This window comes from Salmo trutta, chromosome 16 (genome assembly GCF_901001165.1).
Source record: "Salmo trutta chromosome 16, fSalTru1.1, whole genome shotgun sequence".
Taxonomy (NCBI): Eukaryota; Metazoa; Chordata; class Actinopteri; order Salmoniformes; family Salmonidae; genus Salmo; species Salmo trutta.
In genome coordinates this window covers 11,401,101-11,428,846 of record NC_042972.1, presented here as the reverse complement: position 1 = coordinate 11,428,846, position 27,746 = coordinate 11,401,101, and the positions used below count along the sequence as shown (strand labels likewise).

The window sequence follows — 27,746 nt, the reverse complement described above, 5'->3', positions numbered from 1 at the left end:
ATGACTGGGTATCATGGGGTCTTTAATGACTGGATATCATGGGGTATCTAATGACTGGGTATCATGGGGTATCTAATGACTGGGTATCATGGGGTCTTTAATGACTGGGTATCATGGGGTCTCTAATGACTGGGTATCATGGGGTCTCTAATGACTGGGTTAGGGTCTTTAATGACTGGATATCATGGGGTCTTTAATGACTGGATATCATGGGGTCTCTAATGACTGGGTATCATGGGGTCTTTAATGACTGGGTATCATGGGGTCTTTAATGACTGGGTATCATGGGGTCTTTAATGACTGGGTATCATGGGGTCTCTAATGACTGGGTCTCATGGGGTCTTTAATGACTGGGTATCATGGGGTCTTTAATGACTGGGTATCATGGGGTCTCTAATGACTGGGTATCATGGGGTCTTTAATGACTGGGTATCATGGGGTCTCTAATGACTGGGTATCATGGGGTCTCTAATGACTGGGTATCATGGGGTCTTTAATGACTGGGTTAGGGTCTTCAATGACTTGGTATCATGGGGTCTCTAATGACTGGGTATCATGCGGTCTCTAATGACTGGGTATCATGGGGTCTCTAATGACTGGGTATCATGGGGTCTTCAATGACTGGGTATCATGGGGTCTTCAATGACTGGGTATCATGGGGTCTTTAATGACTGGGTATCATGGGGTCTCTAATGACTGGGTATCATGGGGTCTCTAATGACTGGGTATCATGGGGTCTTTAATGACTGGGTATCATGGGGTCTTTAATGACTGGGTATCATGGTGTCTTTAATGACTGGGTATCATGGGGCCTCTAATGACTGTGTATCATGGGGTCTCTAATGACTGGGTATCATGGGGTCTTTAATGACTGGGTATCATGGGGTCTTTAATGACTGGGTGTCATGGTGTCTCTAATGACTGGGTATCATGGGGTCTTTAATGACTGGGTATCATGGTGTCTCTAATGACTGGGTATCATGGGGTCTCTAATGACTGGGTATCATGGGGTCTTTAATGACTGGGTTAGGGTCTTTAATGACTGGGTATCATGGGGTCTTTAATGACTGGGTATCATGGGGTCTCTAATGACTGGGTATCATGGGGTCTCTAATGACTGGGTATCATGGGGTCTCTAATGACTGGGTATCATGGGGTCTTCAATGACTGGGTATCATGGGGGTCTTTAATGACTGGGTATCATGGGGTCTCTAATGACTGGGTCTCATGGGGTCTTTAATGACTGGGTATCATGGGGTCTTTAATGACTGGGTATCATGGGGTCTCTAATGACTGGGTATCATGGGGTCTTTAATGACTGGGTATCATGGGGTCTTTAATGACTGGGTATCATGGGGTCTCTAATGACTGGGTATCATGGGGTCTTTAATGACTGGGTATCATGGGGTCTCTAATGACTGGGTATCATGGGGTCTCTAATGACTGGGTATCATGGGGTCTTTAATGACTGGGTATCATGGGGTCTCTAATGACTGGGTATCATGGGGTCTTTAATGACTGGGTTAGGGTCTTCAATGACTTGGTATCATGGGGTCTCTAATGACTGGGTATCATGGGGTCTCTAATGACTGGGTATCATGGGTCTCTAATGACTGGGTATCATGGGGTCTCTAATGACTGGGTATCATGGGGTCTTTAATGACTGGGTATCATGGTGTCTTTAATGACTGGGTATCATGGGGTCTCTAATGTCTGGGTTAGGGTCTCTAATGACTGGGTATCATGGGGTCTCTAATGACTGGGTATCATGGGGTCTTTAATGACTGGGTTAGGGTCTTTAATGACTGGGTATCATGGGGTCTCTAATGACTGGGTATCATGGGGTCTTTAATGACTGGGTATCATGGGTCTTTAATGACTGGGTATCATGGGGTCTCTAATGACTGGGTCTTTAATGACTGGGTATCATGGGGTCTTTAATGACTGGGTATCATGGGATCTCTAATGACTGGGTCTTTAATGACTGGGTATCATGGGGTCTTTAATGACTGGGTCTTTAATGACTGGGTTATCATGGGGTCTTTAATGACTGGGTCTTTAATGACTGGGTATCATGGGGTCTTTAATGACTGGGTCTTTAATGACTGGGTTATCATGGGGTCTCTAATGACTGGGTCTTTAATGACTGGGTATCATGGGGTCTCTAATGACTGGGTCTTTAATGACTGGGTATCATGGGGTCTCTAATGACTGGGTCTTTAATGACTGGGTATCATGGGGTCTCTAATGACTGGGTCTTTAATGACTGGGTATCATGGGGTCTTTAATGACTGGGTATCATGGGGTCTTTAATGACTGGGTCTTTAATGACTGGGTTATCATATGCTTCTGTAACAGAAGTGGATCTGTGAAACACACGACCAGTAACAGTAGCCTAGGATTTCTGGAAAACCTGGGAATTTTGGGAACGTTGGTGCCTATGGGAGAGACAAAGAATTTGAATGAATATTTTGGATTTTCCCTACATCCAGTAACTAGAGAACATTTTGGGTGATTTTATTAAGAGTTCTGTGCATTCTGAGACCAAATTGCCATTTTTCAATATGTACATCATGAGAAAAATGACTTTGTTTGAGATCTCTGCTAGAGCACTTAGCAGTCAATTTGCCTGGCCTTAGCAACCGTCCCGTAGCCTTTTACATTCATCCCCGTTTACGTTTATGGGTTGAAAATGGCAGATTTGGGCACTGAAAAGCGCATAAATTGGAAGGCAGTGGCTGTACAACAACATGCTATAAATGATGTCAGAGCTCTGGCTCTGCATGTTTTGTTATTTGAGTGAGGGAAATACTGTAAAGTAAGAGGACTTAATGTATTTTGAAAGATGATATGTTGAGGATTATAATACCGCTTTAATTTTATTTTTTTATTTCACCTTTATTAACCAGGTAGGCCAGTTGAGAACAAGTTCTCCTTTACAACTGCAACCTGGCCAAGATAAAGCAAAGCAGTGCGACAAAAACAACAGCACAGAGTTACACATGGAATAAACAAACCTACAGTCAATAACACAATAGAAAAATCTGTATACAGTGTATGCAAATGAAGTAAGGAGGTAAGGCAATAAATAGGCCTATAGTGGCGAAGTAATTACAATTTAGCAATTTACACTGGAGTGATACATGTGCAGATGAGGATGAGCAAGTAGAAATACTGGTGTGCAAAGGAGCAGAAAAACAAAAACAAATATGGGGATGAGGTAGGTAGTTGGTTGGATGGGCTATTTACAGATAGGCTGTGTACAGCTGCAGCGGTCAGTAAGCTGTTCTGACAGCTGATGCTTAAAGTTAGTGAGGGAGATATAAGTCTCCAACTTCAGTGATTTTTGCAATTCGTTCCAGTCATTGGCAGCAGAGAACTGGAAGGAAAGGCGGCCAAAGGAGGTGTTGACTTTGGGAATGACCAGTGAAATATACCTGCTGGAACGCGTGCTACAGGTGGGTGCTGATATGGTGACCAGTGAGCTGAGATAAGGCAGGGCTTTACCTAGCAAAGACTTGTAGATGACCTGGAGCCAGTGGGTTTGGCAAGGAATATGTAGTGAGGACCAGCCAACGAGAGCATACAGGTCACAGTGGTGGGTAGTATATGGGGCTTTGGTGACAAAACGGATGGCACTGTGATAGACTGCATCCAATTTGCTGAGTAGAGTTGTAGGCTATTTTGTAAATTACATCGCCGAAGTCAAGGATCGGTAGGATAGTCAGTTTTACGAGGGTATGTTTGGCAGCATGAGTGAAGGAGGCTTTGTTTGCGAAATAGGAAGCCGATTCTAGATTTAACTTTGGATTGGAGATGCTTAATGTGAGTCTGGAAGGAGAGTTTACAGTCTAGCCAGACACCTAGGTATTTATAGTTGTCCACATATTCTAAGTCAGAACCGTCCAGAGTAGTGATGCTAGTCGGGCAGATGGGTGCGGGCAGCGATAGTTTGCGGAGCATGCATTTAGTTTTACTAGTGTTTAAGAGCAGTTGGAGGCCACGGAAGGAGTGTTGTATGGCATTGAAGCTCATTTGGAGGTTAGTTAACACAGTGTCCAAAGAAGAGCCAGATGTATACAGAATGTATACATGTCATACAAGCAAGCCAAATGTGCACTTCACATTTCCATATCATAAAACTCATGTCGTATATAGTCAATGTTTATGGTCACTATGCCTGATGTACAGTTACAAGATGACATGGTGTCATACCCTGGGTTGTTCTGAACAGAATGAGCCTGTTTGATGTACAGTTACAAGATGACATGGTGTCATACCCTGGGTTGTTCTGAACAGAATGAGCCTGTTTGATGTACAGTTACAAGATGACATGGTGTCATACCCTGGGTTGTTCTGAACAGAATGAGCCTGTTTGATGTACAGTTACAAGATGACATGGTGTCATACCCTGGGTTGTTCTGAACAGAATGAGCCTGTTTGATGTACAGTTACAAGATGACATGGTGTCATACCCTGGGTTGTTCTGAACAGAATGAGCCTGTTTGATGTACAGTTACAAGATGACATGGTGTCATACCCTGGGTTGTTCTGAACAGAATGAGCCTATGTTTGTCTATCGTGAAGATCATTCGCCGTGGAACACTCACCTGAATGCACTCATAACTCCTTTCTATGTGCTCCAAACATTACAATCTGTTTCTCGGTATTGCCCTGTTAAAGCCTAACACTGTACGACCATATTTTATAACTTAGCTAGTCATGTTGGCAATAGAACAAGCTTTTAAAATGATGCCCACCTGACCCAGATTGTGATTTATAATAGGATGTTTTTGGATTGAGTAAACAACAACAGTAATTGTGTGATGGCAGGGATGCAGGGTTGTGTTCCAAACAAAACAACTACAAGTGTGCTTGCTCTAGTTCCTCAACGGCACAGCTAGGAGAGCTCAACAAAGATGTTATAGTTGAAGACTGTTCTTTGAGTCATTAAAGTGCATAGAAATGAAATTACTTAGGAACTGTGCACACTTTGGAGAGGTGTGTGGTCACTCAAACCCTTGTCATTTTTCTGTCTTATGTTGCACCTACCCAACGTTTTCCAGGAATATTCTTATCATGTTACTGAATGTATCCAGAGGATTTTCTGATTTCTTTATCAACAAATGCGGCGACAAGTACAGTAAATGTAAAATGCACATAAAATCAAGTGTAATGTTTGGATTCAGTCTTGTGTCAGGTCAACTGTTTTGTCCTCAACGTTGGTCTAATCATTTTCCCATTTTTCCCATCACCAAACAGTTCCCTTTCAATTGCTACCATGCTTATACATATGCTTTTAATAGTTCTTGTGTAAGAAACATTCCAATTTAGCCCTATCCATATAGGCCAATTCCCACGAGTCTAAGGTTTAAGTGGACCGGAACTGTGGCCATTTTTTTAAATGGAAAATGTGGTCTGTGCGTCATCTTCATTATCCACAATCTTTGCCCATAGGAGGAAAGCAGGAAGTAGTCATAGGAAGTATAGTCACAGGAAGTAGGTCTGTTCTAGTGATTCTATTTCTATGGTGATATCACTGCCAGTCTGATGAGTAGGATTGATGAGGATGTGAAGAGGGCTTTATTAAGGAAAGTCACCGTCTGATATGAAGCTGGGAGTGATGACAGAAACTTTGATACTTTGATGCTTACAGAGAGTTTTATTCCTAACTGCGATTCAGAGTTTTACAGGCCTGGGAGGCACTGATTAATGCGAGAGACCATTCCTGGGGCTTGAAGTGGCAGCAGCTGTTGACTGGAGAAACTAGACTTTTTAATTAAATCATCTTCTGAAAAAAAGGGTGTCCTGACGAATGCCTGACATTAAATGAATATTAAGGTCTAATGTGATGTCGTTTGATTTGAGAGGCTGGGCTTCAAATAGTAATAAGAGCCTGTTTTGGAGAGTTGACAAGTCACACAAACATAATTATATTCACATTTTTGCAAGAAACAACAGGCCAAGTGCACATGCAGAGTTCAAATTAGAAAAAGCTAATCACTTATGAAACTCGCTGTGTAGACAGACTGGAGTAGAAATGGGATGATAAACCAAAAACCAAAAATGATCGACACCAACCATGATCACATCGCAGGCATTTTGTTGATATCGTTCATTAAAATAAGTAGAGAAATGTGTGAAGTTTGAAATGAAATGTGACTATTAATGAGACAATTGAGGGCTACAACCATCAAACTAGTTAGTAGTAGTTTAAAGGATAATACAAAAATTTAAAAACAATGTGATTAACTTATCCTTCTATTTATCATTATCACATTAATTCAAGCAATTTATTGCGATATGGATTGTTTCTGCCTTACGCCCCGCTCTAGGTTGGAGTAATCCTGAATGGTTAATCTGGGCCAAATCCTTATTTTGGATTCACACGTGTGCCTCAAGTAGGATTCAGCCCCATATGTTTTGTTGAACGTCTTCTTCTAGCCTAGCTCCCCCTCTCTCTATGTTGTCCCTTAGAGTAGCTGCTGCCTTGGCTAATGGGGATCCCTAATAAATACAAACACTGTCCTTAGGGACCACAGGAAGTGAAGCTGACACTAGCTGACCAGTTTTTGTTAATTTAATATATATATATTTTTTATCAGACAGTTCACCTAACACCTATTGTCTATTTGTTGGGTTTAATCAGACAGTTCACCTAACACCTATTGTCTATTTGTTGGGTTTAATCAGACAGTTCACCTATTATCTATTTGTTGGTTTTAATCAGACAGTTCACTTAACATCTATTCTTTGAACTCCTCTTTTGCACCACCAAGCTACACCACAGGGATGTTTAGTACTGGGAATTTAATTCACCTTTAATCAAAGATCAAAACCTCAGGTTGCCTATGGGAGCGGCGAAGAACAAACATCGTCCATCTTTGTAATCTCTCTCTCTCCATATGGTAATGCCTCCCGCTGTTTGCCTGTTGTCAGGGTTATGCAAATGAGAGAGGTACTGTGGCTGTGGCCTTCAGTGTGTGGGGAAAGGGTGTTTATCACTGTCAGCGAGGCAAAAATCTCAATAAAGTTACTTTTATTTCTATTCTAAATTCAAACTCCAAAGTTCCCTACCACTTATTTAGAGATTGCTGTTGAATTTGTGTCAAGACTTTTGACAGAATTGGTTACTCGGTTTTGTGATTAACATAGTCGTAGTTCCTTTAACTTTACCTCCCTCAAATGTTATAATTAGCATAGTCTAGGCTGCATTCCATTTCACCAATATAACATTTACAGTAATAGCTCCAATTACTAGATGAATACAGTTTGCATGGTAACTAGTGATTTCAATTCGGAAGCAGTGGTACTGTATTATGTCAGGTTATTATATAATAGGTTGAATTATCATGAGCTTAATGGATTTGTTTTGACCTTTCCCCTAAGTAAAATGAGTGAAAGAAACACAGAAAGATAGATCTAAGAATGTCTGTTTGGTCTAAACAAAATAATTGTTTCTCAAATGTTGTGTGAACCAAAAGTGAGGTTCACATGTGATTAAAATAGGCATATGGTTAAATATTGCTCTTTAAATGTAAATTATGCAGGAGAATAAAGTGGATTTTTAATCAAGCACGGAATATTAAATGATCTGACGAAAACATTTGTCATAATAAATTATACAGGTATTCAATGACTTTTGGGGTAGTATGATGTAGAATTATGTAACGCTTTGCTAACTTCCTGTCCTTTGCACAACCGCCCTGTTTGACGGCAGTCAAATCAACATACCACCCCTCCACAAAAAAAATGTCTCTGAGAAGTACTCTTAATTTCTGACTTCCCCAACTGCCCTTTATGTACAGGTTTCCATAGTAGAACAAGTCCTGCTGGGACTGAGGAAGTCATAATATGGACACCGTATTAATGTGTCAAAAATGTGACCAAACAGTATCAACCGGGGGGAAATCTTCAACCAGTGAAGAATTCCATTTGATAGCTGCATCATTATGCCCTCTAATACCATTTTCACACTAGTGAGCCGTGCCTAGCTGTGCCGTTCCGAGCAGTGCCAAGCCGTGCTGAGCCGAGCTGTACAGCGATGGCCTGGTTAGGCATCCATCATAGTTACTTTAAACGTGCTGAAAATATCCAGACTTGCAGAGTACGGACCCTGGTCAAATGTAGTGCACTGTATGTAGATATCAATGGGCTCTTTCTGGCAACTATCTGCATTATCCTCAACAGCACCGTTCACCCTGGGTGGACAAATACACATACAGTTGAAGTCGGAAGTTTACATACACCTTAGCCAAATACATTTAAACTCAGTTTTTCAAAATTCCTGACATTTAATCCTAGTAAAAATTCCCTGTTTTAGGTCAGTTAAGATCACTAGTTTATTTTAAGAATGTCAAATGTCAGAATAATAGTAGAGAGAATGATTTATTTCAGCTTTTATTTCTTTCATCACATTCCCAGTGGGTCAGAAGTTTGCATACACTCAATTAGTATTTGGTAGCATTGCCTTTAAATTGTTTAACTTGGGTCAAATGTTTCGGGTAGCCTTCCACAAGCTTCCCACAATAAGTTGGGTGAATTTTGTCCCATTCCTCCTGACCGAGCTGGTGTAACTGAGTCAGGTTTGTAGGCCTCCTTGCTCGCACACGCATTTTCAGTTCTGCCCACAAATGTTCTATAGGATTGAGGTCAGGGCTTTGTGATGGCCACTCCAATACCTTGACTTTGTTGTCCTTAAGCCATTTTGCCACAACTTTGGAAGTATGCTTGGGGTCATTGTCCATTTGGAAGACCTATTTGCGACCAAGCTTTAACTTCCTGACTGATGTCTTGAGATGTTGCTTCAATATATCCACATAATTGTCCTTCCTCATGATGCCATCTATTTTATGTTCACCAGTCCCTCCTGCAGCAAAGCACCCCCACAACATGATGCTGCCACCCCCGGGCTTCACGGTTGGGATGGTGTTCTTCGGCTTGCAAGCCTCCCCCTTTTTCCTCCAAACATAACGTTGGTCATTATGGCCAAAGAGTTATATTTTTCTTTCATCAGACCATTTCTCCAAAAAGTACGATCTGTTTTGGAGCAGTGGCTTCGTCCTTGCTGAGCGGCCTTTCAGGTTATGTTGATATAAGGCTCGTTTTGGATGTGGATACTTTTGTACCTATTTCCTCCAGCATCTTCACAAGACCCTTTGCTGTTGTTCTGGGATTGATTTGCACTTTTCACACCAAAGTACGTTAATCTCGAGGAGATAGAACGTGTCTCCTTCCTGAGCGGTATGACGGCTGTGTGGTCCCATGGTGTTTATACTTGCGTACTATTGTTTGTACAGATGAACGTGGTACCTTGAGGCGTTTGGAAATTGCTCCCAAGGATGAACCAGACTTGTGGAGGTCTACAGTTTTCTTCTGAGGTCTTGGCTGATTTCTTTTGATTTTCCCATAATGTCAAGCAAAGAGGCACTGAGTTTGAAGGTAGGCCTTGAAATACATCCACAGGTACACCTCCAATTGACTCAAATGATGTCAATTAGCCTATCAGAAGCTTCTAAAGCCATGACATAATTTTCTGGAATTTTCCAAGCTGTTTAAAGACACAGTCAACTTAGTGTATGTAAACTTCTGACCCACTAGAATTGTGATACAGTGAATTTTAAGTGAAATAGTCTGTCTGTAAACAATTGTTGGAAAAATCACTTGTGTCATGCACAAAGTAGATGTCCTAACCGACTTGCCAAAACTATAGTTTGTTAACAAGAAATTTGTGGAGTGGTTGAAAAACGAGTTTTAATGACTCCAACCTAAGTGTATGTAAACTTCCAACTTCAACTGTATAATCAAAGTGAGATAGCCATCTGTAGCTGCTCTCAATACGGCAGATGTCATTTTCAGCAATACAGCGCCATACACTGAGTACAAAACATTAAGAACACCTTCCTAATACTGGGTTGCACCCCCTTTCGGCCTCAGAACAACATTCGTCGGTGCATGGACTCTACAAGGTGTTGAATGCATTCCACAGGGATGCTGGCGCCTGTTGACTCCAAAGCTTCCCACAGTTGTGTCAAGTTGGTTGGATGTCCTTTGGGTGGTGGACCATTCTTGATACACTTGGGGAAATGTTGAGCGTGAAAAACCCAGCAGCATTGCAGTTCTTGACACAAACCAGTGTGCCTAGGACCTACTACCATACCCTGTTCAAAGGCAGTTAAATCTTTTGTCTTGCCCATTCACCCTCTGAATGGCACACATAATCCATGTCTCAATATTCTCAAGGCTTAAACATCATTCTTTAACCTGTCTCCTCCCCTTCATCTATACTGATTGAAGTGGATTTAACAGGTGACATCAATAAGGGATCATAGCTTTCACCTGGATTCACCTGGTCAGTCTATGTCATGGAAAGAGCATGTGTCCTTAATATTTTGTACATCCCTGCAAACATCCACGGATTGGCAAAAAGCGGTGAAAAAATGTCACTCCATAAGCTTTTCAATACTGTTTACAACATAGGGTCCGCATCCCACACCTCTCTGATTCAGAGGGGTTGGGTTAAATGCGGAAGACATATTTCGGTTGAATGCATTCAGTTCTGCAACTGACTAGGTTTCCCATTTCCCATTTCCCATATCTATTCCCTAGATAGTGCATTACTTTTGATCAGGGCCCATAGGGTGCCGTTTGGGACACAGACAGGGTCATTCTCACTAAGAGAATTATAAAGCTACTTGACAGACAGTGAGTGTGTTCTGTAGCCTACACAATACACTTGTTGAGAATGGACAAATTTCCACAAGATTCAGAAGACAAAACGAATAGCAAAACAAAAAGGACGTGTCTAAATTAGTTTACGTTGAGGAACAGCCACAGCAGATGGGACGCTTGCTTCTATTGAATCAATATGCTCCCTATGGGGGCAGGGGGAACCAAGCCTCTCTTTATATAGAGCTCTACTTCCATTCTCAGTCAATTGGCATTTCCTTCCTGGACCAGGAGTGCAATACAATCTCAGACCTAGACTCCTAGAATCTGTAGAACTAGTGAGGGCCAATAAAAAATTGTCTGGTAGCCAGCGGCGTGATTTCCCTCGAGACCGTGTGAGCTGAAATAGCCGAGAGCGGCGAGAGCAGCAACAGCATAACCGCTACAGGTTGGCACCGCGGCGGTGAGGAGAGACAGCTGCCCCATGGCCCTCTGGGATACGCAGTCAGCCCAGTTCTATCTGGCTCAGGTGCGGTGGTCCCACAGCAGGCTCCACCCCCCTCTTCAGGACCAGCTCACCACTTAGTTTACTACCCAGGTGCCCCCCCCTAAACGCCACCCCTTACCCAGTCACCCCCTCACTAGACCCTCCGCCACCACAGCCACCTGAGACCACTCACAGGCCCCTTATTCTCCACAGACACAAACACTCTAGAGGCTGATGGGGATTCTTTCCAAATGCACCCTTCATGGCCTGGGAGGTCTGGAGTGGTTTAGCTGTTAGCGTTGCTGCCTTCAGAGCACATGTCGGTGTGTGTTGGAATCTGTCCCACTTCTAACACAGACCTTTCGACTTTCCTGCCTCTCTCCAATATAGAATAAGTATGTAAGGAGAGGGACTGCCCCCTTCCTTTCGTCCTACCTCCTGTCCTCCCTTCCTTCATACTGGACGCAGAGACATGAAAATGGTATCCACGAGTTCATCTGACACTGGGGAAAGAGATAAAGGGGCTTCATCTGACTCTGGGGAAGGAGATAAAGGGACTTCATCTGACTCTGGGGAAGGAGATAAAGGGACTTCCTCTGACTCTGGGGAAGGAGATAAGGGACTTCATCTGACTCTGGGGAAGGAGATAAAGGGACTTCCTCTGACTCTGGGGAAGGAGATAAGGGACTTCATCTGACTCTGGGGAAGGAGATAAAGGGACTTCATCTGACTCTGGGGAAGGAGATAAAGGGCCAAAATCCCAAAGTATCCCTTTAAGTGTTGTGTGTCATGTAGGGTGTAGGCAGCTTAAGAGGATCTACAGAGGACAGGCACTGCCTTTTCCTGGTTTTGGATGGGGAGAAATAGGAAGTAGGAAAGGAGAAGGGAGAAGAACAGGTTAAAGAAAGGAGAGATAGTGGACGACCTAGCTGCAGGGTAACGAGAAAAACGAGGAGGGTAGGTACAGCTGAAGACAGGAGGATATAAGAAAATAGAAGAGGAGAGAAGAAAAGAGGAGGGAAGGTACCTGTTGCTGAGGAGAAAATAGAGAAGGAGAGAAGGAGAGAAGAAGAAAGGAGGGAAGGTACCTGTTGCTGAGGAGAAAATAGAGAAGGAGAGAAGAAGAGAAGGAGAGAAGAAGACAGGAGGGAAGGTACCTGTTGCTGAGGCGAAAATAGAGAAGGAGAGAAGAAGAGAAGGAGGGAAGGTACCTGTTGCTGAGGAGAAAATAGAGAAGGAGAGAAGGAGAGAAGAAGAAAGGAGGGAAGGTACCTGTTGCTGAGGAGAAAATAGAGAAGGAGAGAAGAAGAGAAGGAGAGAAGAAGACAGGAGGGAAGGTACCTGTTGCTGAGGCGAAAATAGAGAAGGAGAGAAGAAGAGAAGGAGGGAAGGTACCTGTTGCTGAGGAGAAAATAGAGAAGGAGAGAAGAAGAGAAGAAGAGAAGGAGAGAAGAAGAGAAGAAGAGAAGGAGAGAAGAAGACAGGAGGGAAGGTATCTGTTGCTGAAGAGAAGAGAGACGAGCTGACTTTGATTTACTACAGCAGTAACTGTCTGGAAGAAAGAATAAGAAAAAGCTGAAATAGCTTGGGGTATAAATTACTGTAGGATTGAAGCGATAATATAGATACACACGGCGAGGCGTGACTTAACGTGACCACAACCCCGAGTGGGGTACAGCCATAGGGTACACCCAATACTCCCATGTCACAATTACCACAATTATCAGCCAAAGAGCTGGACTTTCTTCAGCTAGCTAACTAACCCTGCTTTTATAGCTAAGATGCCGAAAAGCTGTTGCGTACTGTTTTGTTTGAACAATAGTTGGAGAAAAGACCACAAAATGAGATTTTATGAACTGGCTACTTTGGGCCATTTGGTAGGGTGGTCTACCCAGCTGGTCTCCGGCAAGTTGAAAGGTCATATAGGCAAGCCAACAAGAATAAACATTTGTAAATACCTAGACTGTTCAAGGGCATGCAAAGACTCAAATCAAATGTTATTCGTCACATGCTTCGTAAACAACATGTGAACACTAACAGTGTTTCTCTTGTCCAGGTGGGAAAGGGCAGTGTGGAGTGCAACAGAAATTGCATCATCTGCGGATCTGTTGGAGTAGTATGTGAATTGGAGTGGATCCAGGGTGTGTGGGAGGATGGTGTTGATTTGAGCCATGACCTGCCTTTCTAAAGCATTTCATGGCTATAGATGTGAGTGCTACGAGCCGATAGGTCATTTAGACAGGTTACCTTAGCGTTTTTGGGCACAGGGACCAAGGTGGTCTGCTTGAAGCATGTAGGTCAGAGTTACCCAAGTAGCAGTGATTTGTATTTGGCCCCCAAATTGTTGGACATAAAAGACATCAGCAAATCAGCTGCAAGTGATTTTAATTTTGGAAATCTGTTCCAAACTATTCCCACACCTAATAGAGAGGTATATGTGATCATATATAAATGTAAGCAAGGTCTGAAATTCTAATATTTTTGTCAAATATTCTACCTGTTTGGGCTTCTTATGGTCAATTATGTTCCAGCCCCCTGACCATCCACACAATAAAAAATCAGCCCACGGCTGAATGTAGGTATTACAGACTGGGTCAGGGAGAGATTGAAAATGTTAGTGAAGACACTAGATGGCAGCGCATGCTCAGAGTACGTATCCTGGTAATCCATTTGGCGCTGAGGCCTTGTGAATGTTAAACTGTTTAAATGTCTTACATCGGCTATGGAGAGCATGATCACACAGTCATCTGAAACAGCTCTCATGCATGGTTCAGTGTTGCTTGCCTCGAGGCGAGCATAGAAGGCATTTAGCTCATCTGGTACGCTCATGTCACTGGGCAGCTTGCGGCTGGGTTTCCCTTTGTAATCTGTGATAGTGTGCAAGCCCTGCTGTCACATCCGACAAGCGTCAGAGCCAGTGTAGTAGAATTCGATCTTAGTCCTGTATTGATGCGTTGCCTGTGTGATGGTTTGTCGGCGGGCGTAGTGGGATTTCTTATAAACATCCGGATTGCTGTCCCGCTCTTTGAAAGTGGCAGATCTAGCCTTTAGTTGAGTACGAATGTTGCCCGTAATCCATGGCTTCTGGTTGGGATATGTATGTACGGTTAATGTGGGGAAGACGATGTCGATGCACTTAATGAAGCCGGTGACCGACGTGGTAAACTTATCAATGCTATCGGATAAATCCCGCAATGTATTCCAGTCTGCGCTATCAAAACAGTCCTGTAGCTTAGCAAGCGCTTTATCTGACCACTTCAGTATTGAGCGTGTCACTGGTACTTCCTGTTTGAGTTTTTGCTTGTAAGCAGGAATCAGGAGGATAGAGTTATGGTCAGATTTGCCACATGGAGGTCGAGGGAGAGCTTTGTATACATCTCTGTGTGTGGAGTAAAGGTGATCTACAGTTTTATATACATCTCTGTGTGTGGATTAAAGGTGATCTACAGTTTTATATACATCTCTGTGTGTGGAGTAAAGGTGATCTACAGTTTTATATACATCTCTGTGTGTGGAGTAAAGGTGATCTACAGTTTGTTTTGCCTCTAGTTACACACAAGACGTTGCTGGTAGAAATGAGGTAAAACAGATATCTTTTTTCCTGTATTAAAATCAACGACCACTAGGAGCTACGCCTCTGGATGAGCATTTTCTTGTTTGTTTATGGCCCTATACAGCTCGTTGAGTGCAGTCTTAATGCCAGCATTAGTTTGTGGTGTTAAATAGACGGCTATGAAAAGTGTAGATGTGAAATATCTTGGTATATAATATGGTCTGCAGTTTATCATGAGGTATTATAACTCAGGTGAGGAGAACCTGAGACTTTTAACAAAGGAACACACTTCCTCGCTTGAGCTTTGCTGATGCTGCCGTTCTGTCCTGCCGATGCATATAAAAAACAGCTAGATGTATATTATCCATGTCCTTGCTCAGCCACAACTCAGAGAAACATAGGATATTACAATTCTTCAGGTCCCGTTAATAGGATAGTCTTGTAGTTCATCCAGTACATTCGCCAATAGAACGAAGGGTAGTGGCAGTTTGGTCAGGGTGCCCACACGTTGGCGACTAAAAGGTGCTGCATGGTCAATCCAGTCTGCATTGACTGTGCAGCATTTACGGTGATACGGCCTCTGCAGAAGTCAGGGCATTCATACTTCTTGAGCTTCACAGAGCAGCGGAGAGCTGTTGTCAAGGAAGTGAGTTTTACGGGTCCTCCCGCCCCCACCTACCGTCAACCAATCATGTCAATGCGGAGCTATAAAGTGCCCTCCGCGTTGTTACAAAATTTGGAAGGCTCACAGCGATGCGGTACGGAGTTCAGCTTGGCCTCTGCATGCCTCCGGAGGCTCTGCAATTGCGTCACACCATTGTCACACCAGAGCCTCCGACCACATTTTCGGATCAAGAATTAATTGGCTCTAAGACTAGCCAATTAGATTGAGATGAACTTCTATTGCTAGCCAGCCAGCTAACGTCAGCTAACCGGCAAAAAGCTAGGGGTAAACAAACAGTGACGTAAGTATAATGAAACAGTTTTATATCTTTATTTGTTGTTGTGACAGCCAAGTATGTTAGTAATGACATGTGAGGCTGCTGAAAACGTTTATTGAAACAACAAGAAAGTGTCCATAGTTTTCTTAGGATGATGCCAAAGTTAGGCTAATTACCTAGGAGTAACAGGAGTGCCCTACGACTGGACCCTACTCGGGGGCGTGGTTACGTTAAGCCGCTCCTCACCGTGTGTATCTATAGAAGGCCGAGCGAACACAGATGCTGTACCTCGACTTCTAACGCAATAAAAGTTGTTGAGGTGCAAGGAGAGGTGTGTGAAGACATGGGATGGGGAATGGGGAACGGGGGGGACGGGGGCGGGGGCTAGGAGCTTGTAATGCCATCTTCACGCTCTGTCGACCAGACAGGAACTGACAGGGCTAATGTGTTTCAGCTCAGGTGAATTATTAAAGAGGAGGAGAGAGAGGGGAAAGAAGGCATCATATAACTCTCTCCGAATGTCTGCCCATGGGTATGGATTAACCTGCGGCATGTTTGTGTCTGTATGTTTGTTTGTGTGGGAGCGGAGAGACAGAGAGGTAGGGGAAGGAGGAGAGAGAGGAGGAAGAGCGAGAGACAGAGGTAGGAGAGAGGAGGAGAGAGAGGAGAGACAGAGAGGTAGGAGAGAGGAGGAAGAGAGAGAGACAGAGAGGAGGAAAAGAGAGAGGTAGGGGAAGGAGGAGAGAGAGGAGGAAGAGAGCGAGACAGAAAGGTAGGAGAGAGGAGGAAGAGAAAGAGGTAGGGAAGGAGGAGAGAGAGGAGGAAGAGATAGAGACAGAGAGGTAGGAGAGAGGAGGAAGAGAGAGACAGAGTGGTAGGAAAGGAGGAAGAGAGAGACAGTGAGGTAGGAGAGAGGAGGAAGAGAGGAGAGACAGAGAGGTAGGAGAGAGGAGGAAGAGAGAGAGACAGAGAGGAGGAAAAGAGAGAGGTAGGGGAAGGAGGAGAGAGAGGAGGAAGAGAGCGAGACAGAAAGGTAGGAGAGAGGAGGAAGAGAAAGAGGTAGGGAAGGAGGAGAGAGGAGGAAGAGATAGAGACAGAGAGGTAGGAGAGAGGAGGAAGAGAGAGACAGAGAGGTAGGAAAGAAGGAAGAGAGAGACAGTGAGGTAGGAGAGAGGAGGAAGAGATAGAGACAGAGAGGTAGGAGAGAGGAGGAAGAGAGAGACAGAGAGGTAGGGGAAGGAGGAGAGCGAGACAGAGAGGTAGGGGAAGGAGGAGAGAGAGGAGGAAGAGAGACAGAGGTAGGAGAGAGGAGGAAGAGAGAGATAGAGAGGTAGGGGAAGGAGGAGAGAGCGGAGGAAGAGAGAGAGGTAGGGGAAGGAGGAGCGAGAGGGAGAGAGAGAGAGAGGTAGGGGAAGGAGGAGAGAGAGGAGGAAGAGAGCAAGACAGAGAGGTAGGAGAGAGGAGGACGAGAGAGAGGTAGGGGAAGGAGGAGAGAGAGGAGGAAGAGAGCGAGACAGAGAGGTAGGAGAGAGGAGGAAGAGAGAGAGGTAGGGGAAGGAGGAGAGAGAGGAGGAAGAGAGAGAGACAGAGAGGTAGGAGAGAGGAGGAAGAGAGAGAGGTAGGGGAAGGAGGAGAGAGAGGAGGAAGAGAGAGAGGTAGGAGAGCGGAGGAAGAGAGAGAGGTAGGGGAAGGAGGAGAGAGAGGAGGACGGAGTGGGGCGAGGAGAGGAAATGTTTGTTCGTGTGTAGTTAAGGTGTGTATGTGTATGTGAGTGTGTGAGAGAGAAATAGAGAGAAAGAAGGGAGGTGAGAAAGAGGGGGAAGGGGGAGGTGTTTGTTCATGGCTGGTAAAGGTGCCTCCCTATGTCTATATGTGCATGTGTGTGATTTAGCCAATCATCTACGCAGAACATTCAGTGCTGCAGGCCTGCAGCCCAACATCCTATTTACTTCCTTACCTACTGGACATTCCCATGGGACTAAATGCTTAATAAACGGACATTCCTATTTGCTGGAATATTCTGGTGCTGCTACAAGAAATCCATGAAGACTGTTTGGTTTTAACCACACTTTCAGTTTGCTAAGTAGGGACACACGTAAGCTTTGAATTCTCTGCTCGACTATCAACACTGACAAACTGCAGACGCAACTGTAGTATAATATAAAGCAACATTACTCAAGATACAAACTTCGCAAGGCTACCACCGTGAATACTAATGCCAGACTGGGGCTTCTAATGAGAGAGGGAAGAGGCATCGTTAAACACATGGTCTGGAAGAGAAAAACACATTGGAGACTGGGATGCAGCACTTTTCAACACACCGTTTTAATTCTTCCCAATAGAAACTCAGACAGGAAAAGACTCAGCCCCCACAGATCGGCAGAACGGTTTCCTTCTTAACCCCGACAACCTCCAGACTGTTCCCTGATGTTGCATGGCATGAAAACCCTCTAATTTCTCTTTTCGCACCGCGCCGTACCAAACGCTCCGGCTGCCATACTCAAGTGGCTGCTGATGAAGCAGAGAGAGAGAGGAGAGAGGAGAGGAGAGAGAAAGGGATCGCTGTCGGAATGATAAAATGCCATCGGCTGCGTTAATGAAAAGCCTCTCGTGGTGATGGGGAGATTGCCTTTGGAATGGGCTGCTGATTGGAGAAGCAGCTGCTTGGCGTAGCGAGCAGGTTAATTAAGTATCGAAGGGCTGGGGAAGGTGACACGGGAATGATTATCCCCTTCCGCCTGGCGATAGCATTAGAGGAGTACTGAGTCCAATATATAGAGGGAAAAGTAGCAAGGACCTTACAGAGGGACAGGTGCATGCAGGTAGAAGGGACCTTACAGAAGGACAGGTAACATCCAGGTAGAAGGGGACCTTACAGAGGGACAGGTGACATCCAGGTAGAAGGGGACCTTACAGAGGGACAGGTGACATCCAGGTAGAAGGGGACCTTACAGAGGGACAGGAGACATCCAGGTAGAAGGGACCTTACAGAGAGACAAGTGACATCCAGGTAGAAGGGGACCTTACAGAGTGACAGGTGACATCCAGGTAGAAGGGGACCTTACAGAGGGACAGGTCACATCCAGGTAGAAGGGACCTAACAGAGGGACAGGTGACATCCAGGTAGAAGGGGACCTTACAGAGGGACAGGAGACATCCAGGTAGAAGGGAACCTTACAGAGAGACAGGTGACATCCAGGTAGAAGGGGACCTTACAGAGGGACAGGTGACATCCAGGTAGAAGGGGCCCTTACAGAGAGACAAGTGACATCCAGGTAGAAGGGGACCTTACAGAGGGACAGGTGACATCCAGGTAGAAGGGGACCTTACAGAGGGACAGGTAACATCCAGGTAGAAGGGGACCTTACAGAGGGACAGGTGCCATCCAGGTAGAAGGGGACCTTACAGAGAGACAGGTGACATCCAGGTAAAAGGGGACCTTACAGAGTGACAGGTGACATCCAGGTAGAAGGGGACCTTACAGAGGGACAGGTGACATCCAGGTAGAAGGGGACCTTACAGAGAGACAGGTGACATCCAGGTAGAAGGGGACCTTACAGAGGGACAGGTGACATCCAGGTAGAAGGGGACCTTACAGAGAGACAGGTGACATCCAGGTAGAAGGGGACCTTACAGAGGGACAGGTGACATCCAGGTAGAAGAGACCTTACAGAGGGACAGGTGACATCCAGGTAGAAGGGGACCTTACAGAGAGACAGGTGACATCCAGGTAGAAGGGGACCTTACAGAGAGACAGGTGACATCCAGGTAGAAGAGACCTTACAGAGGGACAGGTGACATCCAGGTAGAAGGGGACCTTACAGAGGGACAGGTGACATCCAGGTAGAAGGGGACCTTACAGAGGGACAGGTGACATCCAGGTAGAAGGGGACCTTACAGAGAGACAGGTGACATCCAGGTAGAAGAGACCTTACAGAGGGACAGGTGACATCCAGGTAGAAGGGGACCTTACAGAGTGACAGGTGACATCCAGGTAGAAGGGGACCTTACAGAGTGACAGGTGACATCCAGGTAGAAGGGGACCTTACAGAGGGACAGGTGACATCCAGGTAGAAGGGGACCTTACAGAGGGACAGGTGACATCCAGGTAGAAGGGGACCTTACAGAGAGACAGGTGACATCCAGGTAGAAGGGGACCTTACAGAGGGACAGGTGACATCCAGGTAGAAGGGGACCTAACAGAGGGACAGGTGACATCCAGGTAGAAGGGGACCTTACAGAGAGACAGGTGACATCCAGGTAGAAGAGACCTTACAGAGGGACAGGTGACATCCAGGTAGAAGGGGACCTTACAGAGAGACAGGTGACATCCAGGTAGAAGGGGACCTTACAGAGGGACAGGTGACATCCAGGTAGAAGGGGACCTTACAGAGAGACAGGTGACATCCAGGTAGAAGGGGACCTTACAGAGGGACAGGTGACATCCATGTAGAATGGGACCTTACAGAGAGACAGGTGACATCCAGGTAGAAGGGGACCTTACAGAGGGACAGGTGACATCCAGGTAGAAGGGGACCTTACAGAGAGACAGGTGACATCCAGGTAGAAGGGGACCTTACAGAGGGACAGGTGACATCCAGGTAGAAGGGGACCTAACAGAGGGACAGGTGACATCCAGGTAGAAGGGGACCTTACAGAGAGACAGGTGACATCCAGGTAGAAGAGACCTTACAGAGGGACAGGTGACATCCAGGTAGAAGGGGACCTTACAGAGAGACAGGTGACATCCAGGTAGAAGGGGACCTTACAGAGGGACAGGTGACATCCAGGTAGAAGGGGACCTTACAGAGAGACAGGTGACATCCAGGTAGAAGGGGACCTTACAGAGGGACAGGTGACATCCAGGTAGAAGGGGACCTTACAGAGAGACAGGTGACATCCAGGTAGAAAGGACTGAAAGAGAACCAAGAATGATATGTGGAAAGAAACCAAAACAGAAATAGATGGGAAAACAGGGTGACAAGGTCTTGAGTCAGGCTCTTAACTAGGCAGGCCTGTTAGGCGGCTCTCCTCATTGGCCAGACACTGAGACAGCCCAGGGTCAAAATTCACTGAGGGCTGTCATCTGGGAGACAGATCAGGCATTCCCACATGGTTGACTGGCAACGCTTGGACACTTCTCTGACAACATAGCACAACACTCTCACAGGAAACCTCAGCGGAGACCAGTAGCGAGTAAACAGAATTCGCTATCGACCAACACAGACTGTGTTACATATCTGACAGAGCCATATGTTGACACTCCAGTCTCTGACTTAAGTTTTTCACTGTCCATTGCCATAACACAACCGTCATACAGTAAGGTCCAAGTGATTATTATTGATAAAGATGAGCAAAAAAGGACTGTATGAAATAAATAACACAAACGGAGCTATGTAGGTATGCTCAATTATACTAATACAAATGCTCAGAGAAATCAATTTTGTTTAACAAGTAATAAAACAAAATCTCAAAAAGATAGGGGTCAAAATTATTGGCACCCCTGTTTTCAATACTTTTCAATACCTCACCTTGCAAGGATAATGGCACTGAGCCTTTTTCTCAAATGTTTTATGAGATTAGAGAGCACATTCGAAGGGATTATAGACCATTCCTCCATACAGAATCTTTCCACATTCTTGATCTCCTTTGTCTGTACTTATGGACTGCCCTCTTCAATTCAAAACACAGGTTTTCAATGGGGTTCAAGTCCTGAGTGGCACAGCGGTCTAAGGCACTGCATCTCAGTGCTTGAGGCGTCACTACAGACACCCTGGTTCGAATCCAGGCTGTATCACGTGATTGGGAGTCACATAGGATGGCACAAAATTGGCCCAGTGTCGTACGGGTTAGGGCTTGGCTTTTAACTGACTTGCCTAGTTCAAAAGTTCAATTCAAAATACATTTTAAAAAGTCAGGAGACAGACAGCCATTTCAAAATGTTGATTTTGTGGTCAATTAACCATTTCTTTATGGATTTTTATGTGTGATTGTTTTTTTAATGTGTGCTTGAGGTGTTTATGTGTGCTTGGGGTGTTTATGTGTGCTTGGGGTGTTTATGTGTGCTTGGGGTGTTTATGTGTGCTTGGGGTGTTTATGTGTGCTTGATGTGTTTATGTGTGCTTGGGGTGTTTTATGTGTGTTTGGGGTGTTTTATGTGTGCTTGGGGTGTTTTATGTGTGCTTGGGGTTTTTATGTGTGCTTGGGGTGTTTATGTGTGCTTGTTGGAAGATCCACTTGAGGCTAAGTTTTAGCCTCCTGGCATAATTTTGGACCTGACTGTACGTGTTAATTTTTTACTTTAACCGAAATGTACCTTCACAGTGTACATGGACCTGACTGATTGGTTTTGTGTTATGTGCCTGGCGGATCACTGATCAGTGCTGTGGTACCTGCTATTTTACAGGTTCGACTGACCAGTGCTGTGGTACCTGCTATTTTACAGGTTCGACTGATCAGTGCTGTGGTACCTGCTATTTTACAGGTTCGACTGATCAGTGCTGTGGTACCTGCTATTTTACAGGTTCGACTGATCAGTGCTGTGGTACCTGCTATTTTACAGGTTCGACTGATCAGTGCTGTGGTACCTGCTATTTTACAGGTCTGACTGATCAGTGCTGTGGTACCTGCTATTTTACAGGTCTGACTGATCAGTGCTGTGGTACCTGCTATTTTACAGGTCTGACTGATCAGTGCTGTGGTACCTGCTATTTTACAGGTTTGACTGACCAGTGCTGTGGTACCTGCTATTTTAAAAGGTTCGACTGACCAGTGCTGTGGTACCTGCTATTTTACAGGTTCGACTGACCAGTGCTGTGTTCCAGGTTTTACTGACCAGTGCTGTGTTCCAGGTCTGACTGACCAGTGCTGTGTTGCAGGTCTGACTGACCAGTGCTGTGTTCCAGGTCTGACTGACCAGTGCTGTGTTGCAGGTTTGACTGGCCAGTGCTGTGTTCCAGGTCTGACTGACCAGTGCTGTGTTCCAGTGCTGTGTTGCAGGTTTTACTGACCAGTGCTGTGTTCCAGGTCTGACTGACCAGTGCTGTGTTGCAGGTTTGACTGACCAGTGCTGTGTTCCAGGTCTGACTGACCAGTGCTGTGTTCCAGTGCTGTGTTGCAGGTTTTACTGACCAGTGCTGTGTTGCAGGTTTTACTGACCAGTGCTGTGTTCCAGGTTTGACTGACCAGTGCTGTGTTGCAGGTTTGACTGACCAGTGCTGTGTTGCAGGTTTTACTGACCAGTGCTGTGTTGCAGGTCTGACTGACCAGTGCTGTGTTGCAGGTCTGACTGACCAGTGCTGTGTTGCAGGTCTGACTGACCAGTGCTGTGTTGTAGGTCTGACTGACCAGTGCTGTGTTGCAGGTTTGACTGACCAGTGCTGTGTTGCAGGTCTGACTGACCAGTGCTGTGTTCCAGGTCTGACTGACCAGTGCTGTGTTGCAGGTTTGACTGACCAGTGCTATGTTGCAGGTCTGACTGACCAGTGCTGTGTTGCAGGTCTGACTGACCAGTGCTGTAACGGCACCTTACCTTGACAGGTTTCTTCTTCTTTTTGTCTTCCTCCTCATTGTCTGCCTCCTCCTCGTGCTCCTTGCTGCCCTGGGGGAGACTGGAGTAGTTGGCCAGGCTACTGATCATGGTTGATACCATGGGACTAGTCTCCATCTCCTCCTGCAGAGTGCATTGACACACACAGGATAACATAGAAAATGGTCAATTCCATATTATACACTGGGTGGTTCGGGCCCTAAATGCTGATTGGCTGACAGCCATGGTATATCAGACCTTATACAACGGGTATGACAAAACATGTATTTTTACTGCTCTAATGACGTTGTTAATCAGTTTATAATAGCAATAAGGCACCTCAGGGGTTTGTGGTATATGGCCAATATACCACGGCTAAGGGCTGTATCCAGGCACTTTGCGTTGTGTCGTGCATAAGAACAGCCCTTAGCCGTGGTATATTACCCATATACCACACCCCCTTATTGCTTAAATAAATCAAATGGGTGGGGGTGTCAATGTAAATAGTCCGGGTGGCCATTTGATTAATTATTCAGCAGTCTTATGGCTTGGGGGTAGAAGCTGTTATGGAGCCTTTTGGACCTAGACTTGGCGCTCCGGTACCACTTGCCGTGCAGTAGCAGAGAGAACAGTCTATGAGTTGGGTGACTGGAGTCTTTGACAATTTTTTGGGCCTTTCTCTGACACCGCCGAGTATAGAGGTCCTGGATGGCAGGAAGCTTGGCCCCAGTGATGTACTGGGCCGTACACACTACCCTCTGTAGTGCCTTGCGGTCGGAGGCCGAGCAGTTGCCATAGCAGGTCGGTGATGCAACCAGTCAGGATGCTCTCGATGGTGCAGCTGTAGAACTTTTTGAGGATCTGGGGACCCATGCCACATTTTTCTGAGGGGGAATAGGCTTTGTCGTGCCCTCTTCACGACTGTCTTGGTGTATTTGGACCATTCTAGCTTGTTGTTGATGTGGACACCAAGGCACGCTCCTCTACAGCCCCGTCGATGTGAATGGGGGGCTTATTCAAGTGTAAGATATAAAATGTGCACTATGAATACAAACTACAGTAACAAACCTCTTAATTTCAACTGAGAGTCCCTTTGAGATGAAAAGAAAATAGACTTGGCATTTTTGTAGCAGTTTGTAAATGTGCTTCTATTCACCTGAAGTTTTCACTCGTCCTTCAAACAGTAATGACCCTCATTAATCGATGTCAGGGCCCTTATTCAATCACTCTCCGAACTATGTGTGTGTGTGTGTGTGTCTGTGTGTGTGTGTGTTTGTGTGTGTGTAACTGCCTACAAATTGTAGTCTCACAGGCAGGACCATCCTCTGGTCATCATAGGCTTGATTTGTGTTGCACATGCACAAATAAATGTGTGTGTGTGTATGTGTGCGTGTATCTGTCTGTGCCTGTGTGTATATATGTGTGTACATACCTCAAACAGAGCCATATGTTTGCCATCGTATTGCTGGCTCTTCTCCGTAGCATCACTGCTGTTGAGGAAAGGACTACTTTCCTTGGGGTTCCCATCACCTAGAGAAGAAACACAAAGCCTTTGTCAGATGGGTTCAAATACAATGCATCACTGTTCTATTCAATACCTAAAATGCACAATGCAAATGTTTCTCCACTGTGTCTTTAGGAATAAACAGAACCGTTGGCTCTCAGAGCTTAATTTCCTAAACAAGTGACCCTGAACAACCAACTAATGTGATGTCATGCTTTGGGACTGCAAGGCTTCCAGCGAGGTTGATAGCCCGAGTTAAGTGCTCACTTTAAAAAACCACAAAGTGCACAAAGTTTCACACTCGCTTGACTGTCAGTCGAAACTTGCAAGGACGACCTTCCCTGAAACACATATATTCATTTCAAAACCAGGGCGAAAACAGTGTGCTGTCGCCAGGTCCGCATTAGGAAAAACTTGAAAATCTTTCTGTTTACAACACTAAGGCACAGACATAGTCTATATCTGCCTTCTCTCCCCCTCCAGCCCTTCTCTAAGATGGCAGATAGCGCCCTCTCTCGCCTGTGGTCATGTGTTTTAATGAGGCCGAGGCAGCCATGTGCGCTGACGGTAGGCCACCACTACCTGTATGCCCTCTCTGTACTCTTCCCTCTCTATGGGGTAGAGAAGGAGAGAGAGGGTTATGAGAGAAGGAGAGATGGGGTTATGAGAGAAGGAGAGAGAGGGTTATGAGAGAAGGAGAGAGAGGGTTATGAGAGAAGGAGAGATGGGGTTATGAGAGAAGGAGAGAGAGGGTTATGAGAGAAGGAGAGAGAGGGTTATGAGAGGAGAGAGAGGGTTATGAGAGAAGGAGAGAGAGGGTTATGAGAGAAGGAGAGAGGGGGTTATGAGAGGAGAGAGAGGGTTATGAGAGAAGGAGAGAGAGGGTTATGAGAGGAGAGAGAGGGTTATGAGAGAAGGAGAGAGGGGTTTATGAGAGAAGGAGAGATGGGGTTATGAGAGGAGAGAGAGGGTTATGAGAGAAGGAGAGAGGGGGTTATGAGAGAAGGAGAGAGAGGGTTATGAGAGGAGAGAGAGGGTTATGAGAGAAGGAGAGAGAGGGTTATGAGAGGAGAGAGAGGGTTATGAGAGAAGGAGAGAGAGGGTTATGAGAGAAGGAGAGATGGGGTTATGAGAGAAGGAGAGATGAGGTTATGAGAGAAGGAGAGAGAGGGTTATGAGAGAAGGAGAGAGAGGGTTATGAGAGAAGGAGAGAGAGGGTTATGAGAGAAGGAGAGAGAGGGTTATGAGAGAAGGAGAGATGGGGTTATGAGAGGAGAGAGAGGGTTATGAGAGAAGGAGAGAGAGGGTTATGAGAGGAGAGAGAGGGTTATGAGAGAAGGAGAGAGGGGTTTATGAGAGAAGGAGAGATGGGGTTATGAGAGGAGAGAGAGGGTTATGAGAGAAGGAGAGAGGGGGTTATGAGAGAAGGAGAGAGAGGGTTATGAGAGGAGAGAGAGGGTTATGAGAGGAGAGAGAGGGTTATGAGAGAAGGAGAGAGGGGGTTATGAGAGAAGGAGAGATGAGGTTATGAGAGAAGGAGAGAGAGGGTTATGAGAGAAGGAGAGAGAGGGTTATGAGAGAAGGAGAGATGGGGTTATGAGAGAAGGAGAGAGAGGGTTATGAGAGAAGGAGAGAGAGGGTTATGAGAGAAGGAGAGATGGGGTTATGAGAGGAGAGAGAGGGTTATGAGAGAAGGAGAGAGGGTTATGAGAGAAGGAGAGAGAGGGTTATGAGAGAAGGAGAGAGGGGGTTATGAGAGAAGGAGAGATGGGGTTATGAGAGAAGGAGAGAGAGGGTTATGAGAGAAGGAGAGAGAGGGTTATGAGAGAAGGAGAGAGAGGGTTATGAGAGAAGGAGAGAGGGGGTTATGAGAGAAGGAGAGAGAGGGTTATGAGAGAAGGAGAGAGAGGGTTATGAGAGAAGGAGAGAGAGGGTTATGAGAGAAGGAGAGAGGGGGTTATGAGAGAAGGAGAGAGAGGGTTATGAGAGAAGGAGAGAGAGGGTTATGAGAGAAGGAGAGAGAGGGTTATGAGAGAAGGAGAGAGAGGGTTATGAGAGAAGGAGAGAGAGCTTTATGAGAGGAGGAGAGAGAGCTTTATGAGAGAAGGAGAGAGGGGTTTATGACAGATGGACAAACAGAGAGAGACAGAGAGACAGAGAGGCAGAGAGACAGAGAGAGAGAGATAGACAGAGAGAGATAGACAGAGAGAGATAGACAGAGAGAGAGAGACAGAGAGACAACAAAGAGAGACAGAGAGAGAGACAGAGAGAGAGACATATATATATATATATATATATATAGTGACAGACAGAGACAGACAGACAGACAGACAGACAGACAGACAGACAGACAGACAGACAGACAGACAGACAGACAGAAATGTTTGTTACAAGCCGTGTTTCGTTAAAGCCTATTTATTTTTGTTACAAGCCGTGCTTCGTTAGGGGCAGTATTTGCACGGCCGGATAAAAAACGTACCCGATTTAATCTGGTTACTACTCCTGCCCAGTAACTAGAATATGCATATAATTAGTAGATTTGGATAGGAAACACTCTAAAGTTTCTAAAACTGTTTGAATGGTGTCTGTGAGTATAACAGAACTCATACGGCAGGCCAAAACCTGAGAAGATTCCATGTAGGAAGCGGAAATCTGATTTGTGGAATCACCTTCAACACTTTGCCTATGAGACACACCTTGAGTTAGGATTCATTTAGCACTTCCTAAGGCTTCCACTAGATATCAACATTCTTTACAAAGTGGTTTGAGTGTTCTCCTGTAAAAACTGACCGAACAAGAGGCCTGGAAAGTTGGTCATAGGCGGATGGCCATGTCTACTATGACGCGCATGCGTGTGGGGACCCTTTCTTTCCGAAACGTTTTATAAGACAATGCAATCGTCCGCCTTGAATATTATTGAAGTTCTGATTGAAAAAGGCCCTAAAGACTTATGCTATACAACGTTTGACATGTTTGAACGAACGTAAATATTTTTTATTTTTGCTCTTTCGTGGCGACAAGTCCCGCGCGCTTCGGTACATTTTGAGTAGCCTACAGAACGCGTT

At 45.3% G+C, this 27,746-nt stretch overlaps 1 protein-coding gene across 2 annotated transcripts in view; it reads right to left on the bottom strand.

The window, feature by feature from the left end:
* slc12a5a (solute carrier family 12 member 5a) overlaps positions 1-27,746 on the bottom strand; it is a 283,125-nt gene that overhangs the window by 75,968 nt on the left and 179,411 nt on the right. For both annotated transcript variants that reach the window (XM_029692998.1, XM_029692999.1), the window contains exons 2-3: positions 24,610-24,707; positions 23,181-23,321 (exon numbers count right to left, since the gene is read on the bottom strand). In XM_029692998.1, coding sequence (XP_029548858.1) covers positions 23,181-23,321; positions 24,610-24,707 — 239 coding nt within the window. The remainder of the gene's footprint in view (positions 1-23,180; positions 23,322-24,609; positions 24,708-27,746) is intronic.